This window comes from Aotus nancymaae, unplaced genomic scaffold, assembly GCF_030222135.1.
Source record: "Aotus nancymaae isolate 86718 unplaced genomic scaffold, 86718_ANA_hifiasm-v0.15.2.pri h1tg000014l, whole genome shotgun sequence".
NCBI lineage: Eukaryota > Metazoa > Chordata > Mammalia > Primates > Aotidae > Aotus > Aotus nancymaae.
The window spans coordinates 121,062,254-121,084,696 of NW_026988425.1; the positions used below are offsets into that span (position 1 = coordinate 121,062,254).

At 39.3% G+C, this 22,443-nt stretch overlaps 1 protein-coding gene across 4 annotated transcripts in view; it reads right to left on the reverse strand.

The window, feature by feature from the left end:
- The window catches only part of TICRR (TOPBP1 interacting checkpoint and replication regulator), a 51,647-nt gene that overhangs the window by 21,114 nt on the left and 8,090 nt on the right, over window positions 1-22,443 (reverse strand). For 3 of the 4 annotated variants that reach the window (XM_021674353.2, XM_021674355.2, XM_064376294.1), the window contains exons 3-14: window positions 21,993-22,234; window positions 20,650-20,884; window positions 14,581-14,713; window positions 12,198-12,337; window positions 10,806-11,024; window positions 6,656-6,807; window positions 5,729-5,829; window positions 4,724-4,817; window positions 4,558-4,637; window positions 4,148-4,387; window positions 3,242-3,338; window positions 4-61 (exon numbers count right to left, since the gene is read on the reverse strand). In XM_021674353.2, coding sequence (XP_021530028.2) covers window positions 4-61; window positions 3,242-3,338; window positions 4,148-4,387; window positions 4,558-4,637; window positions 4,724-4,817; window positions 5,729-5,829; window positions 6,656-6,807; window positions 10,806-11,024; window positions 12,198-12,337; window positions 14,581-14,713; window positions 20,650-20,884; window positions 21,993-22,234 — 1,791 coding nt within the window. The remainder of the gene's footprint in view (window positions 1-3; window positions 62-3,241; window positions 3,339-4,147; window positions 4,388-4,557; window positions 4,638-4,723; window positions 4,818-5,728; window positions 5,830-6,655; window positions 6,808-10,805; window positions 11,025-12,197; window positions 12,338-14,580; window positions 14,714-20,649; window positions 20,885-21,992; window positions 22,235-22,443) is intronic. The other variant, XM_021674354.2, reaches the window with a different exon arrangement.

Sequence of the window (22,443 nt, forward strand, 5' to 3'; positions counted from 1 at the left end):
TACCTTGTACTGTATCTTTCACTGGCTGGGAAGGCTGCTGAGGAACAGGGTGAGAGTTCTCCTGAAAGATAAGAAAATCCAAAAAGAAAATTTAAATAGGCGTTCACTGAAATAAAAATTTCACATGAACCCTTAGACACTTGCAATTCATTTATAGGGATCCATAATAAAAATAATAAAATGCACAACAGAAATGTTCCAAAGACACTCACTGCTGCACTATAGTAATACAAAATAAAAAACACTATAAATGCCCATAAAGGGTGAAACAAATAAATTACATCCCCATCCAATACAGACATTCCAAGAATAAGGAAGGAAGACCTCTCTGTTTATGGTTGAGCATCCCTAATCTGAAAATACAGAATGCTCCAAAATCCAAAACTTTATAAGTGCCAACACAACACTCAAAGGAAACGCTCATTGGAACATTTTGGATTTCTGGATGTGGGATGCTAAACTAGTAAGTACGTGTAATGCGAATGTTCCAAAATCCAAAAATATCTGAAATTGGAAACACTTCTGATCCTAAGAATTTTGGGTAAGAGATACTCAACCTGTACTAACATAGAGATCTGTGAAGGGAGGAAAATGGAAAATCTTAAGCATTCTAAGTTATATCATTTATTTGTATGTATATAACAGATCTGCAAATATCTTTGGTGTTATTGGTAAATACAGAAAAGGGCCTTGAAATATACACAACAAACCATCATCAGTGATTACTTCTGAAGAATGGATAGAGAAGGAACACCCTAACTATAATTGTAAAAATATGTCATACATCCAATTTCCTATCCAGGGGTCAGCAAACTACAGTGTACAGACCAAATCTGGACCACCTCTTGTTTTTGAAAATAAAGTTTTACTAAAACACAGTCATGCTCCTTTCTTTCCATAATGCCTGTGGCTGCTTTCTCACTACAGCAGGAGAACTGAATAGATGTTGCAGAGACTGTACGTCCTGCAAAGGCTAAAACATCTACTATCTGGCCCTTTACAAAAAAAGTTCATCAACCCTCGTTAATCTATGTAATTGAATGAAAAACTAGGAAAGTATGTCCTGGGGGTACTAGGGCAGGATCAAACCTTTTTCTTTCTTTCTTTCTTTTTTTAATCATTGCGCTCTTCTGGAGTTAAGATACACAAAAGAAATTAATATACATTAATGTAATTAATACTATATGCCTACACTTCAGCTATAAGTTCACTGCTTCCTGAGTTAACTATATTCATCCTTCGGAGAACTGAGATTTATTCTTTTAAAAACTTAACATCTGGTCCTTTCAGTTAAACAACTCTCACTCATCTATGGTACCAACTTTGACATGAAAAAACATTACTAACAACAATCAAATCCTGACCTCAGCAACTTTTTTTTTGAGACAGTCTCTCTCTGAAGCCCAGGCTGGATTGCAGTGGCTTTATCATAGTTCACTGCAGCCTTAAACTCCCAGGCTCAAGCGATCCTCCCATCTCAGCCTCCTAAGTAGCTGGGAGTGTGCCACCATACCTGGCTAATTTTTAAATTTTTTTTGGAGAGACAAGGTCTCACTATGTTGCCTAGGCTGGTCTCCAACTCCTGGGGCTCAAGTGATTCCTCGTGCCTTGGCCTCCCAAAGTGCTGGGATGATAGGTGTGAGCCACTGTGTCCAGCTCTAATTCTGATCTTAGAGAAGAAAACTGTCTTGTTCAATTGAAAACAAGTTTCAAAGTGTGCTAGAAAATCTGCAAATCATTGTAAAATCTAGTGAGAATAAAGGCCTGGCAACTTTTGGCCATTCACTTTTGGATTTTCCAGTCTTCAGTCAGGACTGTGAGATATGTAAGATTTGCGTTTTATTCACAGGTAAAGTATAAGAAAATGAACACCACTAACCCTTTAGAAGAAATCCCACCTCCAATTCCAAAGGAAAGCTACAAATATCTAGAAACAGAACAAACCACCATTATAATGACTAATGCTTCTAAAGCTAGTTCTCATAGAATTTTAACTCTTCTCAGATAGTTCGTGCAGTTGAAAAGTTTCATTGTATTTTTAGTCTCCCTTTTTCCTTAGCAAGACATTACTTCTACTTAGCAAATAGAATCCACCTAGATTTCTTTTTCAACAATAGAGACCTCGAGTTCTTTTACCAACTACCACAGAAACAACAAACAATAGTCCCCTTTATCTGTGATTTCACTTTCCATGGTTTCAGCCATAGTCAACCACGGCCCCAAAATGGGTGGATATAATACAATAAGATATTTTGAGAGGGAGGCCACATTCATATAACTTATATTATATTGCTACAATTGTTCTATTTTATTATTGTTAATCTCTTACTGTGCCTAATTTATAAATTGAACTTTATCACAGGTATGCATGCACAGGAAAAAGCAGTACTATATACAGGGTTCAGTACTATTTGTGGTTTCAGGCATCCACTGGGGGTCTTGGAACATATCTTCTACAGATAAGGGAGGACTGCTCTACCTCCTGGCTTCATGATGGTCATCATCTTCTATTTCAAAAAATTTGTTATTCATTCATTCGTTTAAGAGAGGAGATGAGGTCTTGCTCTGTCACCCAGGCTGGAGTGCAGTGGCGCAATCACAGCTCACTGCAGCCTTTACCTCCTGGGCTTGGCGACCCCTGCCCCGGCCTTAGACTCCCGAATAGCTGGGCCTACAGGCATATGCAACCACGCCTGGCTAATTCTTTAAATTTTATTTTTTGTAGAGACAGGGTCTCGCTATGTTGTCCAGGCTGGTCTCAAACTCTTGGTGTCAAACTATCCTCCCTCCTCTGACTTCCAAAGTGCGGGGATTACAGGTGTGAGTCCCTGTGCCTGGCCTAAACTTGTTATTGAAGTAAAATACAACATACTGAAAAGCACCTTCTGATATGCAACCAAAGTCCTATTACAATTGCATATTCTCTTCCAGTGACCTCTTTGCTTATTTTAGTTACTGTTTTATGAGTTTTCTTACCTACATTAAAGATTCTGAATTAATTCATTCCTAACTTTTACTTGCCGTTTTCTTCATATTACCTCTTACTATCACACTCTTAAGTAAAATTGTTAATCTCTTAACAAGTTTATATTTCTTTATTCCTTGGATTACAGTTTTATATACATTCATAAAAAAATTTAATATTATTTCTGTATCCTCCAAAGTTCATTTTCTTAAAAGTAGAGACACTGCCTTTTTGTTCTTATTTACTGTGTCATCTCAAGCTGGATGGATTACTTACTTTTTTCGTAGCTCTCTTTGACACTTTGGGAATTTCAATTTGTCGAAGATTCTGTGAAACCTCAGCAATGCTTTTATGTCTTATTAATGCATTTTTCCTTTTAAAAATAGAAAGAGATAGTCAATACATACTAGATAGAGGTTATACACAGTTAAATGTAAATGGAACTAGAATCTAAGTAAAATAAAATACGATTTAGATAAAGGCCAGTTATCTTAGGGTTGGTCTGGATTTATAACAAAACAAGACACCACAGAATTTTCGAAAGTAACAAATTCAACTAGTTATGAACAATGAAAAGCATCAAGGGAAATTTAAAAAGCTGAAACGCTAAGCTTGTTTCATAAGAGGCCTAGTTCTTGGAACCCTCATGGGGACAGTATAGAAGGGCTTTGTGAAATAGAAAATCAACACTATACAGTCACACAATGTTTCATTCAATGACGAACTGCACACATGACAGTGGCCCCATAGGTTATAATAAAGCATATGTAGAAACCTTATATACGACACTTGACATATTGGCTTTACAGATCAAGTAGGGGAAATGACTGATATCCAGTAACAATGCTGGGACATTAGCTTTTCCATATGAAAAAATGCATACTATCTAGGTTTCGGTAGGCACACTCTGATATTAGTACAACAAAAATTGCCTAACAATGCATTTCTCAGGATGTAGCCCTGTTGTTAAGTAAAACATGACTACATATTTCCTAGATAATATAAAGATTGTCAGATGCTCCTATTTAGGAACTCCAATAGTTGGGTTCTTTAATTCAAACATAAGGGCAGCTATTAGTTTAACAAATTATATGGACAAAGATGACTGGACTGTGGTTGAAACATATCTTTTATCAGAACTAGAACAGTGCAAGCAACTCCTTTGATTCTTCGAGCTCTTACCTTCTCTTCTTGGCTGATCTGGTACGAAGGTCCTCTAGTTCATCAGATTCATTGCTGCCTGACACTGATCTACGAGCACTTGACAAAAAAGGCATAGAAAGAAGTGGTGATTTGTTCTCTTGTGTCATGGAGTCATCACTGAAAAAATCTGTAGGAAGGACACCAGCCAGCTTCTGAGGAATCACAAACCCTAGGCTGTTGTAAAGATTTCCAAGTGTCTTTGGGATAGAGTCAATATACCTGTGGAATAGATTGATTGAATATGCAACAGAGAATTACCATCTTACCATCTTTATTCCCTCCCTCACCCAGCCTAGGAAATAGTCCCTACAATTCCAAAATTCAGAGAATACCATATATAGGTCTTGATAAAACAATTTTAAAGTTAAGTTAGTAACCATCAAACTTACAGTCTCAAAATTTCCTCCAGAAACTGTGCTAGGTACGCTGAATCCTCTGTTAAACACACCATGCGCAGCAAATCTGTCACCTGAAGGAGATTTTAGAACATTACTAGACAGATGCCCTCTGAAAGCATCTAGGGCTTATTCACATGGCACTAAGCTAGATACTTGCCTCCTCCACTACTTGTTCCATATCATCGGGACTTTCATTTATTGAAGGGCACTGCAGACACATCTCCAAACGAAGAAATACCTGAAGCTGGCACCTTGAGAGAAAAAAAATACTTGGTCTACTTTGGACATAACTTAACAAAAAGCTTCTTCCTTAAGCATAGATCTATTTATATAAGAACAACCAAAAAGGAGAAGAGCCAGTACCTCCTCTAAAAACTGATATAGGCTGGGCGTGGTGGCTCCTGCCTGTAATCCCAGCAGTTTGGGATGCCGACGTGAGTGGATCACCTGAGGTCAGGAGTTCGAGACCAGCCTGGCCAACATGGAGAAACCCTGTCTCTACTAAAAATACAAAATAAGCCAGGCGTGGTGACACATGCCCGTAATCCCAGCTACTTGGGAGGCTGAGGCAGGAGAATTGCTTGAACCCAGAAGGCAGAGGTTGCAGTGAGCCGAGATCCACCCTGGGCAACAAGAGCAAAATTCTGTCTCAAAAACAAAATAACAACAAAAAACCCTGATATAGTTATTAAATAAATAGGTGATTCAAGCTGCATATTACATCAAAAAACACTGGCTACAAAAGCACCTTCATGCAATTGGCAATATATATATATATATATATTTTTTTAAAGACAGGGTCTTGCTGTGTTGCCCAGGCTAGAACGCAGTGAGTGCAGTGCTGGGATCATAGCTCACAGTAATCTTGAACTCCTGGGCTCAAGTGATCCTCCTGCCTCAGGCTCCCAAGTAGCTAGGACTATAGGTGTACACCACCATGCCCACCTAATTAAAAAAAAAAATTGGTAGAGACAGGGTCTTACTATGTTACCCAGGCTGGCCTCAAACTCCTGGCTTCAAGCAGTCCTGCTTTGGCTTCCCAAGGTGCTGGGATTACAGGCATAAGCCACTGTGTCATAAACAATCTATTTTTAAACTGATACAAGCTCATCTCATAGCTTTATTTTGGAGTAATGATTTTTAAAAAATGGTAGTTACTTACTCTCTAACTTTGTCTTCCTTATCCAGTTTTTTTCCTAGATTCTGTCGAAGACTTTTGCTAGTTTTTAAGAGATTACTTTTTACTTGATTTAAGCAGTTCACCTAAAAACACAAAATTATTACATAGGAGAATAATGTTACTTCCCATTCTTTCTAATTTCTTTCACAGTTGACTAAAGCCCTAAGAAGGGAAATACATTCCCTTATAAATTTCTCTATTCTTTCATTTGAATGGAAAATAGTGATGTGAATATTCTTCTTTTATATCTTTAAAAAGAACATGGTAAAACGTCATTTTGAGAGCAAGTGGGCATGGATTAAACAAGCCTGCAGCTACAAAGTGTCTTAAAAGAAATGTTCTACAAAGCAGTGATTAAGAAGCCTAAGTATCATAAACAAATCCTCCTGTTTGCTTCAGAGAAGGAGCTCCGTGATGGCCACTGAACATGAATAAAACAATAACAACACGGTCTAAAACAGTGATTTCTAACACCCCCAGTACATAAGAATTATCCAGGGGGCTTTTTCAAAGTACCAATCCCAGAGATCTGTTTCAGTTTTTTTGGAGAGAGCAAGGCATCAATATCAGTATTTTTTTTTTATATATTGTAGGTGATTCTTAAGTACAGCCAGGGTTAAAAACCACGGGCTTAATCGTGCAGCTAACATACAGCTCACATGGGAAAAACCTTTTCATTAGGAGAGAATTACATGTAATTATCCCCACTCAACCCATCTCTTTGATTTATGCCTTACCAGTTCACCATATCCACCTTCTGAGATCTGGAACTGGACTTATTCCCTTGCTCATCTTACCATTTTGAATCACGTGTGGCATAACAGACTTTTTCCAAGACATTAACCAAATTCACCAACAACCAACCAACCACTATATCCATGACAAACAACAATATCTAGACTCTCTTACTTCTAACTCCTTGGTGCCTTTTGATTTTAGGAACACTTTAATAGTTGAGATCATGTTTCGAGCACATGAATACAACGTGATTTCTCCTGTGGCCACAGTCTTTTGGTAATTTTCACATATATACGATAGTAGCTCTTCTTCAGTTTTAAAATCTGTGAAAAACAAAATAAAATGGATTAATCACATCTTGCTCAAGTCCTTTATTATTTAGGCCAGTAGTTGTCAACTGGGGGAAATATTTCCTTGCAGGGAACGCTTGGCTATGTATGGACTGTCATGACTGATGGTGGTAGGGTGTGTGTGTGGGGCGGGGGGATGGGGGAGTTAGCTGCTGGCATCCAGTACGTAGAAGCCAGGGATGCTGTTAAACATCCTACATTGCATAGGACAACCCCACAATAAAGAATTATCTGGTCTAAAATGTCAATAGTCCAGAGGCTGAGAAAGTACAGAGATAAGTGATGAACTTAACTGTATTTTATTTGAGACAGGGTCTCACTCTGTCACCCAGGCTGGAGTGCAGTGGCACAATCTAGGCTCACCACAACCTCCACCTCGCAGGTTCAAATGATCATTCCAGTTCAGCCTCTGGAGTAGTTGGGACCACAAGCATGTGGCATCATGCCTGGCTAATTTTCTGTATTTTTGGTAGGGACAGGGTTTTACCATATTGCCCAGGCTAGTCTTGAACTTCTGGACTCAAGCCATCTGCCTGCCTTGGCCTCCCAAAGTTCTGGGATTACAGGCATGAGCCACCATGCCCAGCCAAGTGATTAATTTTAAGGCTCTGCAAACCAAGTGTAAGTGTTAAAAATTTAAAGGTAGGAAGATATAAAGCTGTCTTTGGTCATATGACATAATTAGAAAATCTGAAAGAACCAACAACAAAACTCCTGGAACTAACAGGTGATCATGGCAAATGTGCAGGATACAAGGTTAATAAATGGAAGTCTATTGCTTTCCCATAGACCAGCAATGTACAAGCAGAATTTAAAAACACATTACCATTTAAATTAGCACCCCCGTAAATATGAAATACCTAGGTATTAAATCTAATAAAATTTGTATAAGACCTAAATGAGGAAAACTACAAAATTCTATTAACAAAATCAAATAACTAAGTAAATGGAGAGGTAGTCCACGTTCACAGCAAGAAAGACTCAATACTGTCAAGATTTCAGATTCCCAATTTGATCTATAGAGCCCATGGAATCCCTATCAAATTAGTTATTTTCTGCATATTGACAAACTGATTCTAAAGTTTATAAGAAAAGGCAAAAGACCCAGAATAACTAACTCAAAACTGAAGGAGAACAAAGTTGGAGGACTGATAGTACCGAACTTCAGGACTTAGTACAAAGCTATAGTAATCAAGACAGTTTGTGTGGTATTCGTGAAAGAAGAGAGAGATCAATTCAACAGGAGAGCCCAGAAATAATAGACCTACATAAATAGAGGTCTATAGTCAACTGATTTTTTTTTTTTTTTTTTGACACAGAGTCTTGCTCTGTCACCTAGGCTGGAGTGCAGGGGTGTGATCTCTACTCACAGCAACCTCTGCCTCCCAGGTTCAAGCAATTCTCATGCCTCAGCAACCAGAGTAGTTGGGACTACAGGCACATGTCACCACACCTGGCTAATTTTTGCATTTTTAATAGAGATGGGTTTTCACCATGTTGACCAGGCTGGTCTCAAACTCCTGATCTCCAGTGATCTGCCCTCAGGTGATCTCAGCCTGCCTAAGTGCTGGGATTACAGGTGTGAGCCACGGCACCTGGCCTCAATTGATCTTTGATAAAGGAGTAAAGGCAATACAATAGTGGAAGACTAATATAATCATCTTCGATAAGAGCAGAAAAAAGTTACTAAAAATGTTCAATATTCAAACATCAATAAACTTGATGTATGGACAGGTATAAAACCAGATACTCAACAATTAGAGAATACACATTATTTTCAAGTACACAGGTAATATTAACAAAACTTGACCACATATTAGGTCAGTTTCAGCAAATATTAAAGAATCAATCTTACAGACCACATTAAGCACAGTCCAAAAATATTAAAAGCTAATTATAAAACACTCCCTTATATTATGGATGTCAGAAAATATTTATAAGTATCAATGAAAATAGAAAACAGCAAATATATAATACAGTTAGTTATAATTAAAGAGAATATGTACAGACTTTACACTTAAGTGATTATTTTTGTAAAGAAGATAACTTAAAAACAATTAACTAGCTAAGGGTCCAACGCATGAAGTAATATGAGAGAGTAACCCCCAAAAATAAAGGCAGGAAGGTAACCACAAAGAACAGAAATGAATAGAAAACAAAGCAACAACAGCGATCAATAGAAACAAAAGATGGTTCTTTGAAAAGCCAAATGAGTATATTCCAAGAATGTGAAGAATAAAAAAAGAAAAGCCAAATGAGGCTGGGCATGGTAGCTCACGCCTGTAATCCCAGCACTTTGGGAGGCCAAGGCAGGTGGATCACCTGAGGTCAGGAGTTCAAGACCAGCCTGACCAATATAATGAAACCCCATCTCTACTAAAAATACAAAAATTAGCTGGGTGTGGTAGAAAGCACCTGTAATCCCAGCTACTCGGGAGGCTGAGACAGGAGACTCGTTTGAACCAGGGAGGCAGAGGTTGCGGTGAGCTGAGATCTCGCCAGTGCACTCCAGCTGGGGAAATAAGAGCGAAACTGTCTCAAAACAAAACAAAACAAAACAAAAAAAAACCGAAAACTCTATAGCAAGATTGAGCTGAGCAATTAAAGAGAGAGAAGGCATAAATATTAGACATAAAAAAAAAGCGGGAATTCAAAATACTATTAGAAGTGAGGTCTAGTTTTGTTTCCATAAAGGTATCCAGTTGTTCCAGTATCATTTATTGAAAAGATTATCTTTCTCATGGAATTATTGGGGCCCGTTTGTAAAAAATCATTTTACCACTATTGTGCAGGTTTATTTCTGACAGAATCTAGCCCAGAAATGATGATCCTGCCACACTGTCTTCAGTATTGTTGTTTCTGCCTTCCCTTGCATTATCATCCACATTTCACACACCTTTACTAGCCCATTAAAGGTGTTCTGTCCCATCCAAACTCATTATCATCTATGGTTCTTACATTCCACAGGAAAAAAAAACATTAAAGAAGCATAAAACGTTCACTCCAGAATTTTCAAAAGCACTCAGAGATGACATCAAAACACAGCACAATTCAATTTATTTATTTTTTTTTAAAAAAGCAAAGAAGGCCAGGCGTGGTGGCTCACGCCTATAATCCCAGCACTTTGGGAGACCAAGGTGGGTGGATCATGAGGTCAGGAAATCTAGACCATCCTGGCTAAAGTGGTAAAACCCTGTCTCTACCAAAAATAAAAAAACTAGCTGGGCACGGTGGTGCGTGCCTGTAATCCCAGCTACTGGGGAGGCTGAGGCAAAGAATCGCTTGAACCTGGGAGGTGGATGTTACAGTAAATCGAGATTGAGCCATTGCACTCCAGCCTGGTGACAGAGCGAGACTCAATCTCAAAAAAAAAAAAAAAAAAAGCAAAGAAAAAAATAGGAAAATAGAAGCAGCTGTTTTAAATTATTCCCACTTTTGAAAGATGTCACCTAACCTAGCCCTAGATGACTCATGAACTCTTTCTCTTCTCCCTTTATTCACAAATGTAAAACTTCTTTAACCATCTGTCCTATGCCCAAGCCATGGCCCTTTTGTTTGGTGACTCTGCTTATACAAATTCTTCATCTGGAATGCTCCTTCACCTTTCTGCCTTCTAACTCTGCCCATTCCTGGAAGTCTGGCCTGGACTCCAGTGGTTCCTAGAAGCCTCTGCAGTTATCCAGCCCTCATTTTCCCTAGTCTGGTCTTTACTTCCCAAATGGGCTTGTATTTTCTTAGACTTTCAGCTCTCTTATTAGTTATATATATATATGTATATGTATATTTGTTTATTAGTTCATTTTGTAGCTAGATTATAAATCTAAGAATAGGACATTATCTTATTATTTACTGTATTCACCATAACATCTTTTTGGGCATGTAGCAGATAGTCAATAAACTAAGGGGTATGATTAAAATTTATCTTTAAAAAAGAGGGGTATAAAAGAGTAATTATAGACTAAGTGGAATACCTTTAGGTTTAGAACTTCTTAGTGTTCTTCCTCTGTCTTCCAATTTATCTGCTGTTCTCCCACTGGCTATCTTTTGGGTTCCTTTCTCTGCAGCCACATCCGGACTGCCATCTGGATGTAACTTCTGGGCCTTAACGTTCAGCCTTGCAACATTCAGCATCTTTAAGGAACGGCACATGGTATTCATCTTCTGTCTCACTGGAGTACGAGGGACACCTCCTACCAAAACATCAGAAGAGGGAAAGTAAATTACCTTCCACTTTTGTGGAATCAAGAACGACTTTAATTCAGATTACTGTGAAAGAATATCAAAATTAAAAATTAAAAAAAATATCAAAATGAAGCATAAAGTGTATTTCTCCAGAATGATTTGACTTGGGAAGTTCTTGCATCTCTTTCTGCCCACACACAGAATAGAAAGAGAACTTTTCTTTTAACTGAGTTATAGGAACTAAACATCTCAATGTGATTGGATTTTTTTTCTCCATAAGGCAAATGCCAAACAGACTTATTTTGGTGTTACCCAACGGCCGCAGGAGTATAATGAAACTTTTCTGAATGACAATTTAGCAATCTACATAAAGAGCCAGTTTTCATACCCTGACACAGTAACTTGTTCTTAGAAACTTCTGCTAAGGTAATTACTTAAAAAACAAATTATATATGGCCAGGCATGGTGGCTAACGCCTGTAATCCCAACACTTTGGGAGGCCGAGGCAGGCAGATCACAAGGTCAAGAGATCAAGACCAGCTTGGCCAATATGGTGAAACACCAACCATCTCTACTAAAAATACAAAAATTAACCGGGCGTGGTGGTGGTGGTGGGGGGTGCCTGTAGTCCCAGCTACTCGGGAGGCTGAGGCATGAGAATCGCTTGAACCTGGGAGGCAGGGGTTGCAGCTGCAGTGAGCCAAGATCACGGCCCTGCACTCCAGCCTGGGCAACACAGTGAGACTCTGTCTCAAAATAAACAAATAAATAAAATAAATTATATGCATAATGTATACTACAGTATTATAATGATGAAAACTGAAAACAATCTTAATGCTCAACAATATGAGAATTTTGTAAATTTAGTTAAGCAATGAAGTAGAATAATATCTAAAAAGGCAAGGTAGCAGAAGAAAAAATACTTATAAGAAGAACACAAAGTTGTATTTGAATTTCTATCATAATTAAAAATGAAGACAGTTTATTCATTAGACAGGTAAGACTGGGTGATTTTTAAAAATCACTATTGAACTAATATAATTATTTTAAAATGTGAAATATAAAAATTTGTCCTTCTTTATTTAGTTATTATCTCAATCTCATTTCAGGGAATGCCCATCTTTTAAAATGTACAGTCTCAAAAAATAATGCCTTAAGAAACAGCCTTTCTAGGTGCATACGTTTCTTTTTGCTGTCTTCTTGATGAGCTCCAGTGAATTCTTCACGAAATTTTCTCTGGTAGAGCTCGGCAAGGCAATGTGTTAATTCACCTTCAGTTTTGGAAAACTCTTCCTTATTAGCTGAGGCAGCCTGTAGTAACCTGTAAAATCAAGACATCTAAAATAAAACCAAATTTCTAATTTTGCAAAATGCTTTAGAAATAACACAACAACGAAATACCACTATCCTCTAAAAAGCTAACCAAAAGATGTCCCAACAAGATGCCTTCAAAAATGTATTTTCTTAGGAGAGAAAATATCCCTTCTCTCATTTTTTATTTGAATGAATGCAGGAACCAAACCTGTCTTGTTCACAAAATCATTAACCATTACATATAATATTGACTTTTATTAGTATGATTCTTCATGAGTAAGGGTACAAGTCTCATTATGGCAACTATTTCACTTCAGGCTTCCATAGTTATTTTTTACTCAGTTTCCATATATCAAAGTACAAAATGATGTTAATACAGTATAGTAAGTATTGCAATGACTTCAAATGATTCTTTTACATTGTAATAAACTAATTTGAGATTGATGAGAAGAGAAGGAAGTAGAGCAGGCAGGAGGGGTAATTAGTAATTAAATGTTTTTCCACCCAGAGATAAATATCTATCATTAAGAAAATTATGAAAATGGCACAACATTTAAAATATGTTATTTGTATTTTAGTATCTTCCATTATCTGATTTATCTGATTAAAAAGCAGAAGAAAGTTACTATGACATTAGTTGAATAGGTATCACGGGGTGGAATGTGTTGAGTCTATTGGCTTCATCCATACAGCCAATATCAAACAGATTAATCCTCCCTAAGTGCGCTGGTGCTCCGTCTCACATCCTGGAGTGCAGTGGCATGATCTCAGCTTGCTGCAACCTCCACCTCCTGAGTTCCAGTGAATCTTGTGCCTCGGCCTCCCAAGTAGCTGGGATTACAGATGTGTGGCACCATGCCAGGCTAATTTTTTTTTGTATTTTTAGTAGAGACAGGTTTCACCATGTTGGCCAGGCTGGTCTTGAACCCCTGACCAAGTGATCCACTGGCCTCGGCCTCCCAAAATACTGGGATTACAGGTGTGAGCCATCACATTAGGCCTGGATTTTCTATAAAGACAATCATACTATCTTCAAATACTTCTATGTTTACACCTCATAAAAATACTTAGAGATAATTTTAAACAATAACATGGGCCACATGTATACATTAAAAACTACAAAACACTGAGAGAGATTAAAGACCTAAATAAAGGAATAGTTGCACCATGTTCATGGATCAGAAGACTCAATATTGTTAAGGTGTCAGTTCTTCCCATTTATCTATGGTTTGATTCACTCCCAGAGTTCAACAGATTTTTGTGTGCGTGGAAACTGACATGCTGATTCTAAAGTTTATATGAAAACGCAAAGTATCTAAAATAACCAAAGCAATCATAAAAAAAACAAAACCAAAGTTTAGAGGACTTACACTACCTGATTTAGTGCCTAGTATTATAAAGCTATAGTATATGGTATTGCTATAATGCAATACTGAAGATAACGTGGTATTAACATAGCTTCTGGACTCTATTCTGTCTAGAAATCAATCTGCACAATGGTGGCCAACTGATTTTTGCCAAGGTGCCACGGTAAATCAGTGGGAAAGGATAGTTTTTTAACAAATGGTGTTGGAACAATTTTATATCTGTGTGGAGAAAAACGTCAACCATACCTCTTAATAATAGTTTGAATTCCTGCTATATCGTTTACATTTCTAATATTGTTTGTCTTTTAATTGCTCAATCTTGCTATAGATTATTTTATTTGGCTCTTCAAAGAACCATCTTTTGTTTCTCTTGATCACTATTGTTTATTTGTTTTCTATTTAATTAATTTCTGTTCTTTACTGCTTTCCTTCTTTTGTAGTGTGGAGGTTACTCTGTTGTTTACTTCTCATGTTGGCTTCTTAGTAATTGGTTAACTTTTTTCTTTACAACAATAGTCTGCAAATATGTAGGTATAAATTCAGCTGCATTATTCAAGTTTGTTGTTTTCTATTTGCATCGATACTTAGTTCTAAATATTTTCTCACTTCCATAATATAAGGGAGTGTTTACTTATATTTAACTTGACAAATTTCTTTGGTAACTTTTTAAGAATTTTTGGCATGTATATAATTATGCATTGCTAACATATTATCTAGCTAACATACTCTCATAATATATACTAAGCATGGGAGTATTTTATTTTTCTAACTAGTTTTTAATATTATTAAATTATATTCAGAGGACATGGTCTGTTAAGAAAAAAAATGCAGATAACTGCAAGTTGATTTTAATAATCAGTACCAGAGATATAAAAAGTTTTACCCAAAGGACTCCATCAAATCTGAACTGGCACCACTGATGTTACAGAAAGGAAACCACTTTTCCACAACAGCTGGACTCCAGGTAGTGGTGCGGTCAAGCTCCTGCTGCGCCCACTCTGGAACAGGAGAAGCTACTGGAGCAAAGGAACAGAGGCAGGAGAGGAAAAGGCATGAGAACCAAAGCAGAGAATTCCAAGCACTTGCTCCTCCCCTGGACTGCCTGCATTCCTCCCAAGGACACATGAAGCGCATGGGTAACATTTGTTCTCTGGCACCACAAACTGCTACAGTCCTAAGTGGTAAATTAAAAATGCTTCTGAAAAACGAACAGATGCAATTTAAAGTCTTTTATTCTTATTACTGGCTATAAATCCTCTCATTTCTGAAATGTTCCTCTAAGCAGGTTAAAAAAATATTGTTCTTTTTATTTGTTTATTTATTTACTTTTTAGATGGAGTTTCACTCTTCTTGCCCAGGGTGGAGTGCAATGGTGCGATCTTGGCTTATTGCAACCTCCACCTCCCAGGTTCAAGCAATTCTCCTGCCTCAGCCTCCAGAGTAGCTGGGATTATAGGCATGCAAGACCCCGCCCAGCTAATTTTGTATTTTTAGTAGAGATGGGGTTCTCCATATTGGTCAGGCTGGTCTCGAACTCTGGACCTCAGGTGATCCACCCTCCTCAGCCTCCCAAAGTCCTGGGATTATAGGCTTGAGCCACTGTGCCTGACCCTGTTCTCAAAAATGGCTTTGTACAAGAATAAATATATAGTAACAAAACTGCAGAATATCACAATTCTGCTGTACTGGGTGGGTAAATTGGAAATAGGAAGATGTGGCTCTGTGTTGGGGAGTGTAAGGGCAGAAGGTGCTCTTAAAATAAGCCAGATGGAGGAGGCGGTTGGGGGAATAGTAACAGAAACTTCAGTGAACTCTGAGATCCATCTAAGACACCAGACAAATAAAATGTTAGACATTAATGAAGTCTTGGGGTAAAAACCCAAATACTTAAAATATATTCAAACTTTTTGAGAAAACCAAGTTCTAGGCCTTCTTTCAGTAAGAGGATTCAGAGATAATACACTGCCAGCTTTGAAAGGAGCTCCCAGTATAGGAAGCGTAGATCTGTTCTTGTGAAGTCATGGAGATATGCATAAATGTTAGCACATGCTGACTCTGTCTAGATGGGCAAGGAAAGTCTCATGGAAAATGCAATATTTGGGCTAGGTACTAATGTGTGAAAAGTACCTCACCCAGATGGAGCATGGTGGGGAGACTGGACAATAAGCCAGCACACTGATTCATAACCTGGAAGAAACTGTGGGCCACGCTAGAGCAGAGAGTACCGGTAAGATACTGCAGTTCTTCCTTTACCGAATTCCAAAATACAGTTTTCTGAACTGCTTCCAAGACTATATACATAGTTAAGATACAGTCTTGTTCTACAATACACATTTTCTGCAGTATAAATAGCCTACACACAATTAGTAAGTAAGGTAGTGACCTTAGTACAAAATATTACATTGCTTTCATTGATATGTGATCATTCCTAATGTGCTAATATTTTATACCACCAAGCAGCAGCAGCTGAATTCTAAGTGCACAAACACAACTACACACAGCAAGCCTGAGAAGCACAGTGCTATACACTATGCCCTTTTGACCCACACTCTTCCTTGGTTGTCTGGCCACGTGCTCTTTCCTAAAAGTGCTTATGAGGCAGTTTCCTATCTTTGTCTTTGGCCCCTGTCTCCATAATACCACAGCCTTAACCCTTCCATCATACCAGCTTTACCTGTCTTTGAAAGGATGAGGTATATTTATTACGGAGTTTACTTATTATGAATTTAATTTGTCTTTTTACTGAACTAGAATTTTCATTAGGATTGCATGAGTTTTTTTGTTTTTAATTGAGACAGGGTCTTGCTATGTTGCCCAGGCTGGTCTTGGACTCCTGGGCTCAAGCGATCTTCCTGCCTCAGCCTCTGGGGAAGCTGGGATTACAAGCACATGTCCCCACACTCAGGATTGCCTGAGTTTTTGTTACTACCAAAGATTTTTGAGAAGTCTGCCCCAACTGTAGTTTTCCCAAAGATATTATTTTTAGTGTGAGATTTTGTAGAATTCTTTAAACAAACAAAAGAAACTTCACATCACATGACAGCATAAATGCCTATAATCATTACAAAATTCAGACAAGGGCAGTAAAGGTCCATGAGAATAAATATGAGAGGATAGTTTTTTCTCAAGTCATTGTAAGCTAGATTGGGGGAGAAAGGCCAGAAATACCTTCCTCAGCCCTCCAAGTCCCAAGCCTCCCTCTGCATGGAGAGAGAGTGCCCCTTAGAATTACCTGCACCTCTTTCAGCAAATGTCAAGCAGGAGCACCATGCTAAAAACAAGGCTGACCTCCACTGGCTACCTGGGCAGGGCTTTAGCAGGAGCCCTAGGCCCTCAGCGTTAGATGCCCTCCTTTTAGTCTCCACGCCTACATGGGCGGGAGTGTGGGTGGGCCAAACACTCACCCTTCTTACCCACCAAACTCACAGGCTCAGCAACATAGCTGCCTTAAAACCACCAGGAATCGATCCCATGCTCCCCCTGATAGCTGCTTTTTCCTGTCATGCAAAGCCCTAGACCCCAGGCCACTCCGATCTGCCCACTGGAATTTCCTCACTGCTCCTTCCATCTCACATCCTGTCACCACAGCCCAGCTCTTCCACACGTAAAATCCTCCCACCCTGCCCTCTGCAACTCACTGACCTTCATCAGCAAAATCCCCCATGTCCTCAATTCCATCTCCTCCTGCCCTGAACACACTGCTTCCCCTGCAGCGCTGGAGGGGGCTGGCTGCTCCTCCGCCACGCTCCTCTTCCACTTGGCCCTAAGGTGGGCTGGTATCTGCATTTCCCACCATCTCTTGATGTGATCATTCCTGATGTGCTAATATTTTATATTACCAAGGAGCAGCAGCTGAATTCGAAGATGAGTTGTGTGCGCAAACACAACTAAACACAACAAGCCCAGGGATTATTGCAATATTTCTCACTGGTCTCCCTGTTTCTAACCCTGCTGGAGAGGGGTGGCTGCTCCCCGACCATGTTCCTCTTCCATTTGGCCCTGAGGTGAGCTGGTTACCCTCCCTGCCTCTTCCAGATCATTATCCCTCTACCTGCTGAAAATAACGACAAAAATCCAGCTCTGAGTCTCACATCAAAGCCTATACTCTCATAGTCATCTAACAAGCCTGGATCATCCCCCCTCACTCCACAAAGACTGTTAGCTCCTGACTCACCACCGCAGTGTCTCCAGTACTACTCAGTCTTAACTCTGGATGATTTCAATACAAACATTTAAAGCTACCCACACTCTGGCCTCTGTACCTTCGAATTCCTCGTCTCTGGTGCCCCGTGTGTTGCCCTGCCTCAGTCACTTTCTTCTCGGTCACCACCCTCTATGAACTCAAGCATCCCACTCTGACCACCTCCGCTGATTTTCTAGCTCTCTCCTTTGAGCACATTGGCTCCAGAAATCCTGAGACCCCCACAACCCACTGATCAGATTGCCTCTGTCCTTCTACTGTCCTCCCTTCCCTCTTTACCCTGCCTGGTTCCATGGACAAACCCTGTAATGGCTTCCTGTTCACACTTTTGAATCCCCGACTCCTCTCCAGCGTCACCACCCTCATATGGCAAAATTCCAGTTAATCCAGCTCTCTGCCTACACTGCAACTGTGCCAGCTGGTAAACATGTCTGGAGGCAGGCAAGCCCACAGAGGGATCTCGCTTTACCTTCCCAACCAACCCAGCAACTGTCCTCCACCTTCCTGCTGTCTTCACCCTCCCAACAGCCACTTCTTTCTGCCCTCTCTCCTCAGCCTCCAGCATCTTCTTAAGTATTCATTTTCAGCGGATGACGCATCTTCCTAAAGTTCACTAAAAAAACCAGAAGCAATCGGAAGAGACCCCGCACACTTACACCATGTCACTCACCTTGGCATCCCAGCCTTTCCCCAGATGTCACAGATGAACTGTGCTTGTTCCCAACACCGACCCCTCCACTTGCACTTTCTCAGAGCCCTCTAACCAACAATTCTCTCCAGCCCCTGCATTAATTTTTTTACCATATTATCGCATCAACATGCAAAGCAGGCTATTATTATTTCTAAAAATCAAAAACAAAAACCTTGACCCCTCTTCCCTCTCTAGCTACTGTCATTACTCTAACCTGTTTTAGATCAAAACTACTCCAAAAAATTGTCTGCACTTGCTGTTTTCCTTTTTTCAGTCTCTCCTGAGCCTATTCTCACTCACGTTTCTCCCTCACAACTCCACCAAAACTGGTATCACAAGCATCCACGTTGCTCAGTTGAACGTCAGCTTAAGCCTTCATCTTCCTTGACCTATCAGTAGTAAGTAACCCAGCCAAGCACTTCCTCTCTTCACTTGGCTTTCAGGGCAGCACACTCTGGGTTTTCTTTACCTCAGGGACTGTCCCCCTTTTGTTTCCTTTGCTGGTTTCTCTCTCCTCATCCCCCGAACCACTTAACACTGGGGTGCAGTGGTTAGTCTTTAGTCCCCTTCTCTTTCTTGTCTTTGTCTACCCACATGGTGATCTTAATCCATCTCATGGCTTTAAACATCACTGATGACTCCAATCATCTCCAGTCCAGACAAATCTCTCAAAAACTCAAACATGCAGAGTTGATGCCTACTTAGTACCATATTTGGATGCCTAATGAACAACTCAAACTTAACATGCCCCAAACAAATCCTCCAGTCCTCGCCACCCCAGCCCCTGCTTCTCCCACAGCCTTCCCCATCTCAGAAGGAAACTGCTTTCTACTAGTAGCTTAGCCTAAAAGTCTCCGGAGTCATTTTCAATTTCCCTATATCTCACTCTACACATTTAATCTAACAGCAAGTTTTGTTGGTTTTACCTTCAAAATATATCCAAAAGCTCCAACTATTTTTAACCACCTGCATTTCCCACCATCTCTTGCCTGGATTATTGCAATATTTCTGACTGGCCTCCCTGCTTCTATCCCTGCCTCTCTATGGTCAATTCTCAATATTGCAGCCAGAGTAATGCTGTTAAAACCTAAGTCAGATTGTGTCACTGCAGAAACTCCCCCAAAGGCTTCCTCTCTCACTCAGAGAAAAAGCCAAAGTCTTTTCAATGGCCTGTAAAGCCCTGGCCAGTTTGGTCTGCTGCTGGCTCTCTGACCTCACCTTGTCATGCTTTCTCCTTGCTCCTTTCACAGGCTTCCTTACCACTCCTCTAATACCCTCTGAGCCTTGGCACTCGCTGTTGCCTCTACCAGCAACTCCCTGCCATCACTTCCTTCATGCTCTTGCTAAGGTAGCATTTTTTTCAGCAAGGCTTTCTCTGACCACCCTATGTAAAATTGCAACCCCCTACCCTGACATCATTCTTTTGTTCCTACTTTATTACTAAAGCTCCTATCTCTTTAGAATAAACCGTAATTTTCCTGACTTATTGTTTTGTCTCCCCTGGCTAGATGGTCAGCTCCATGGGAAGAGATCTTTGTCTGTTTTGTTCTCTAATATGGTCCCAGTATCCCAAACAGTGCCTGACATATACAGTAGATACTCAAATCTGTTGAATACACGAATTAAAGAAATAACAAGTTGATTATATACATATATTTAAATCTATCTAGCATAAATGAGTTTATAATACTAATATGATACAAACCTTATTTATGCTAGGTAGATTTAGTAGTAACAATGCATTTAGTTACTATAATGCTAGTGGTAACAATGCAATGCAGGGTAGATAGAATCACTACAGTTTTACATGTAGCATTTATTAAATATATTAAAAACCATGACTTTGATTTCAGATTGGCTTCATGGAAACTGCAGCCTCCTCAGAAGTACTTCAGGAATTCTATAAAAATAACAATTTAAACTGCCTAAAGTATTATAGCTTTCTTTTATCTGTGTTATAACATATCGAGGGTTCTACTAACTGCACGGTGAAAAAGTCCTGACACTGGAAAAACTACAAACCACCCTAGACTATGCTACTTACTGGTTCAGGAGCTTACCAGCAGAAGCGGTATCTGCAAGTGAATCATGAGTCTGATTCAACACACCATCCACAACATCTGAGAAAAGGGAAGCCGTGTCCTGGGGGCTGCTGGCCACAGCCATTTGGAGAACATGCCTTTGAAATTCAGCCTCCTTAGTGCGGAACACAGTGAGGATCATAGCACTGGCAGAGAGCAGCGAAATAACTCCAGTGACAGGGGGCCAGCCTTCACCAGGGTCCACATCAGCAACCTATGTGAGAAGTTCTAATTAGTTGAGAATATTACTGTCAATATGCCTAAAGAAGAATGTAGCGTAGTAAAAGACAGAATAACCATTTTCCTAAGGATTACTAATGTGAAAACTATGAAAAAGATAGATTTGATAATTATTAGAGGTAGAGTAGTCCTAGGACTCTTTATTAATGATCTAATCTTTCCATTAACAAATAAGTAAACCTGATATTACCAGGAATATTTGCTAGGTATTTACTATGTGCTCACTGAATCCTTACACTCGCCTTGAGGTAAAAATAAGTATTATCCCCATTTTATAAAGGAGGGATTGAGGCTGAGGCAAAAGTAACCTGTTTAAGGCCTCCTGCTTAGTAAGAGAAGAAGCCAAGTATATGTGACTTTGAAAACCATTCACTTAAGCATGAAGCAGAAATTCCACTTGAGGGATTTATCCAGAACATACAGCAGGCAGCAGAGCTGGGACCTAACCCAGATCACTGACTCCCCAGCCCGGTGCTCTTTTCTTCAGAGCACACAACTCTTAGAATAGCATCTGTCCAATGACTATCCTATTTTTCTCCAGACTACTTTATAGTAGGAACCAGAATACAGACCCCTCCTGAGAGTATGAAGGCAAAAGACAAATAGGGTAAGGAATTTGCTGGTAGTTTAAAAATAATCATCACCATTAAATCAAATCTGGGTATGTATATGTGCCTTTTCAGAAGACATTTCTCAGTCTGTGTAACTACTGTCCAACTACTAAGTTCCACAGACAATTATATTACAACTATTATATTATTATAACTAATTTTACTGTGTAGCAGCTTTTTCTTAAATACTTATATAAAAGTAGTAAATATATAACAGAACACTTAAAAAATAATGAGAAGTCACTCATCACTACCCTGGCCAACTCCTCCTTCCCTATGTGAATATAATTTAACTTAATTGGATTCTCAGTACATGTAATTTTATAAATGATTTCTTCTCTAATGAGCATTGCTGTCATGATACTATAATGTCAACAATATTATTTGCAAAAGCACCATCAGTTTTACTAAGACTATATCGTGTAGGGCATAAACACACTTATTTCACTTTACCGTGTGGAGGATACCTACCAGGTGTAGCTCTTCAGCAGTCAGCCTGCTTACCAGCTGCTGAAATAACAGCCTCTGAGTTGATGAGCTCTCCTCTGCACTTTGTAGCATCCAGCTGTCAGTGCCCAAAGTGCTACTTGTCGGGAGAGACCACTGGGCCACTGAGCCTTTTAGAAAAATTCTTACTGGTTTCTGAAAATGTCTCTGATGCATGGCCAAGGGCTCTAGGGTGAATGTCCATGTTTCTTGAATCTCTTTGCCCGCTAGAAATAAAGATTAATTACACCAAACTGCCAAATTGAAATTTAAAAAAAAATTAAAATTCCAATATAAGGAATAGATACTAAAAAGATTTAATAAAAAAAATCAAGTTGCCAGTTGAGATATTGACACTTAGTTGAACACTTCAACCCTTATTCTACTGCCAAGCCATCACAGCAAGTTCATTTAGCAGTACAGGAAAAGCTATAAA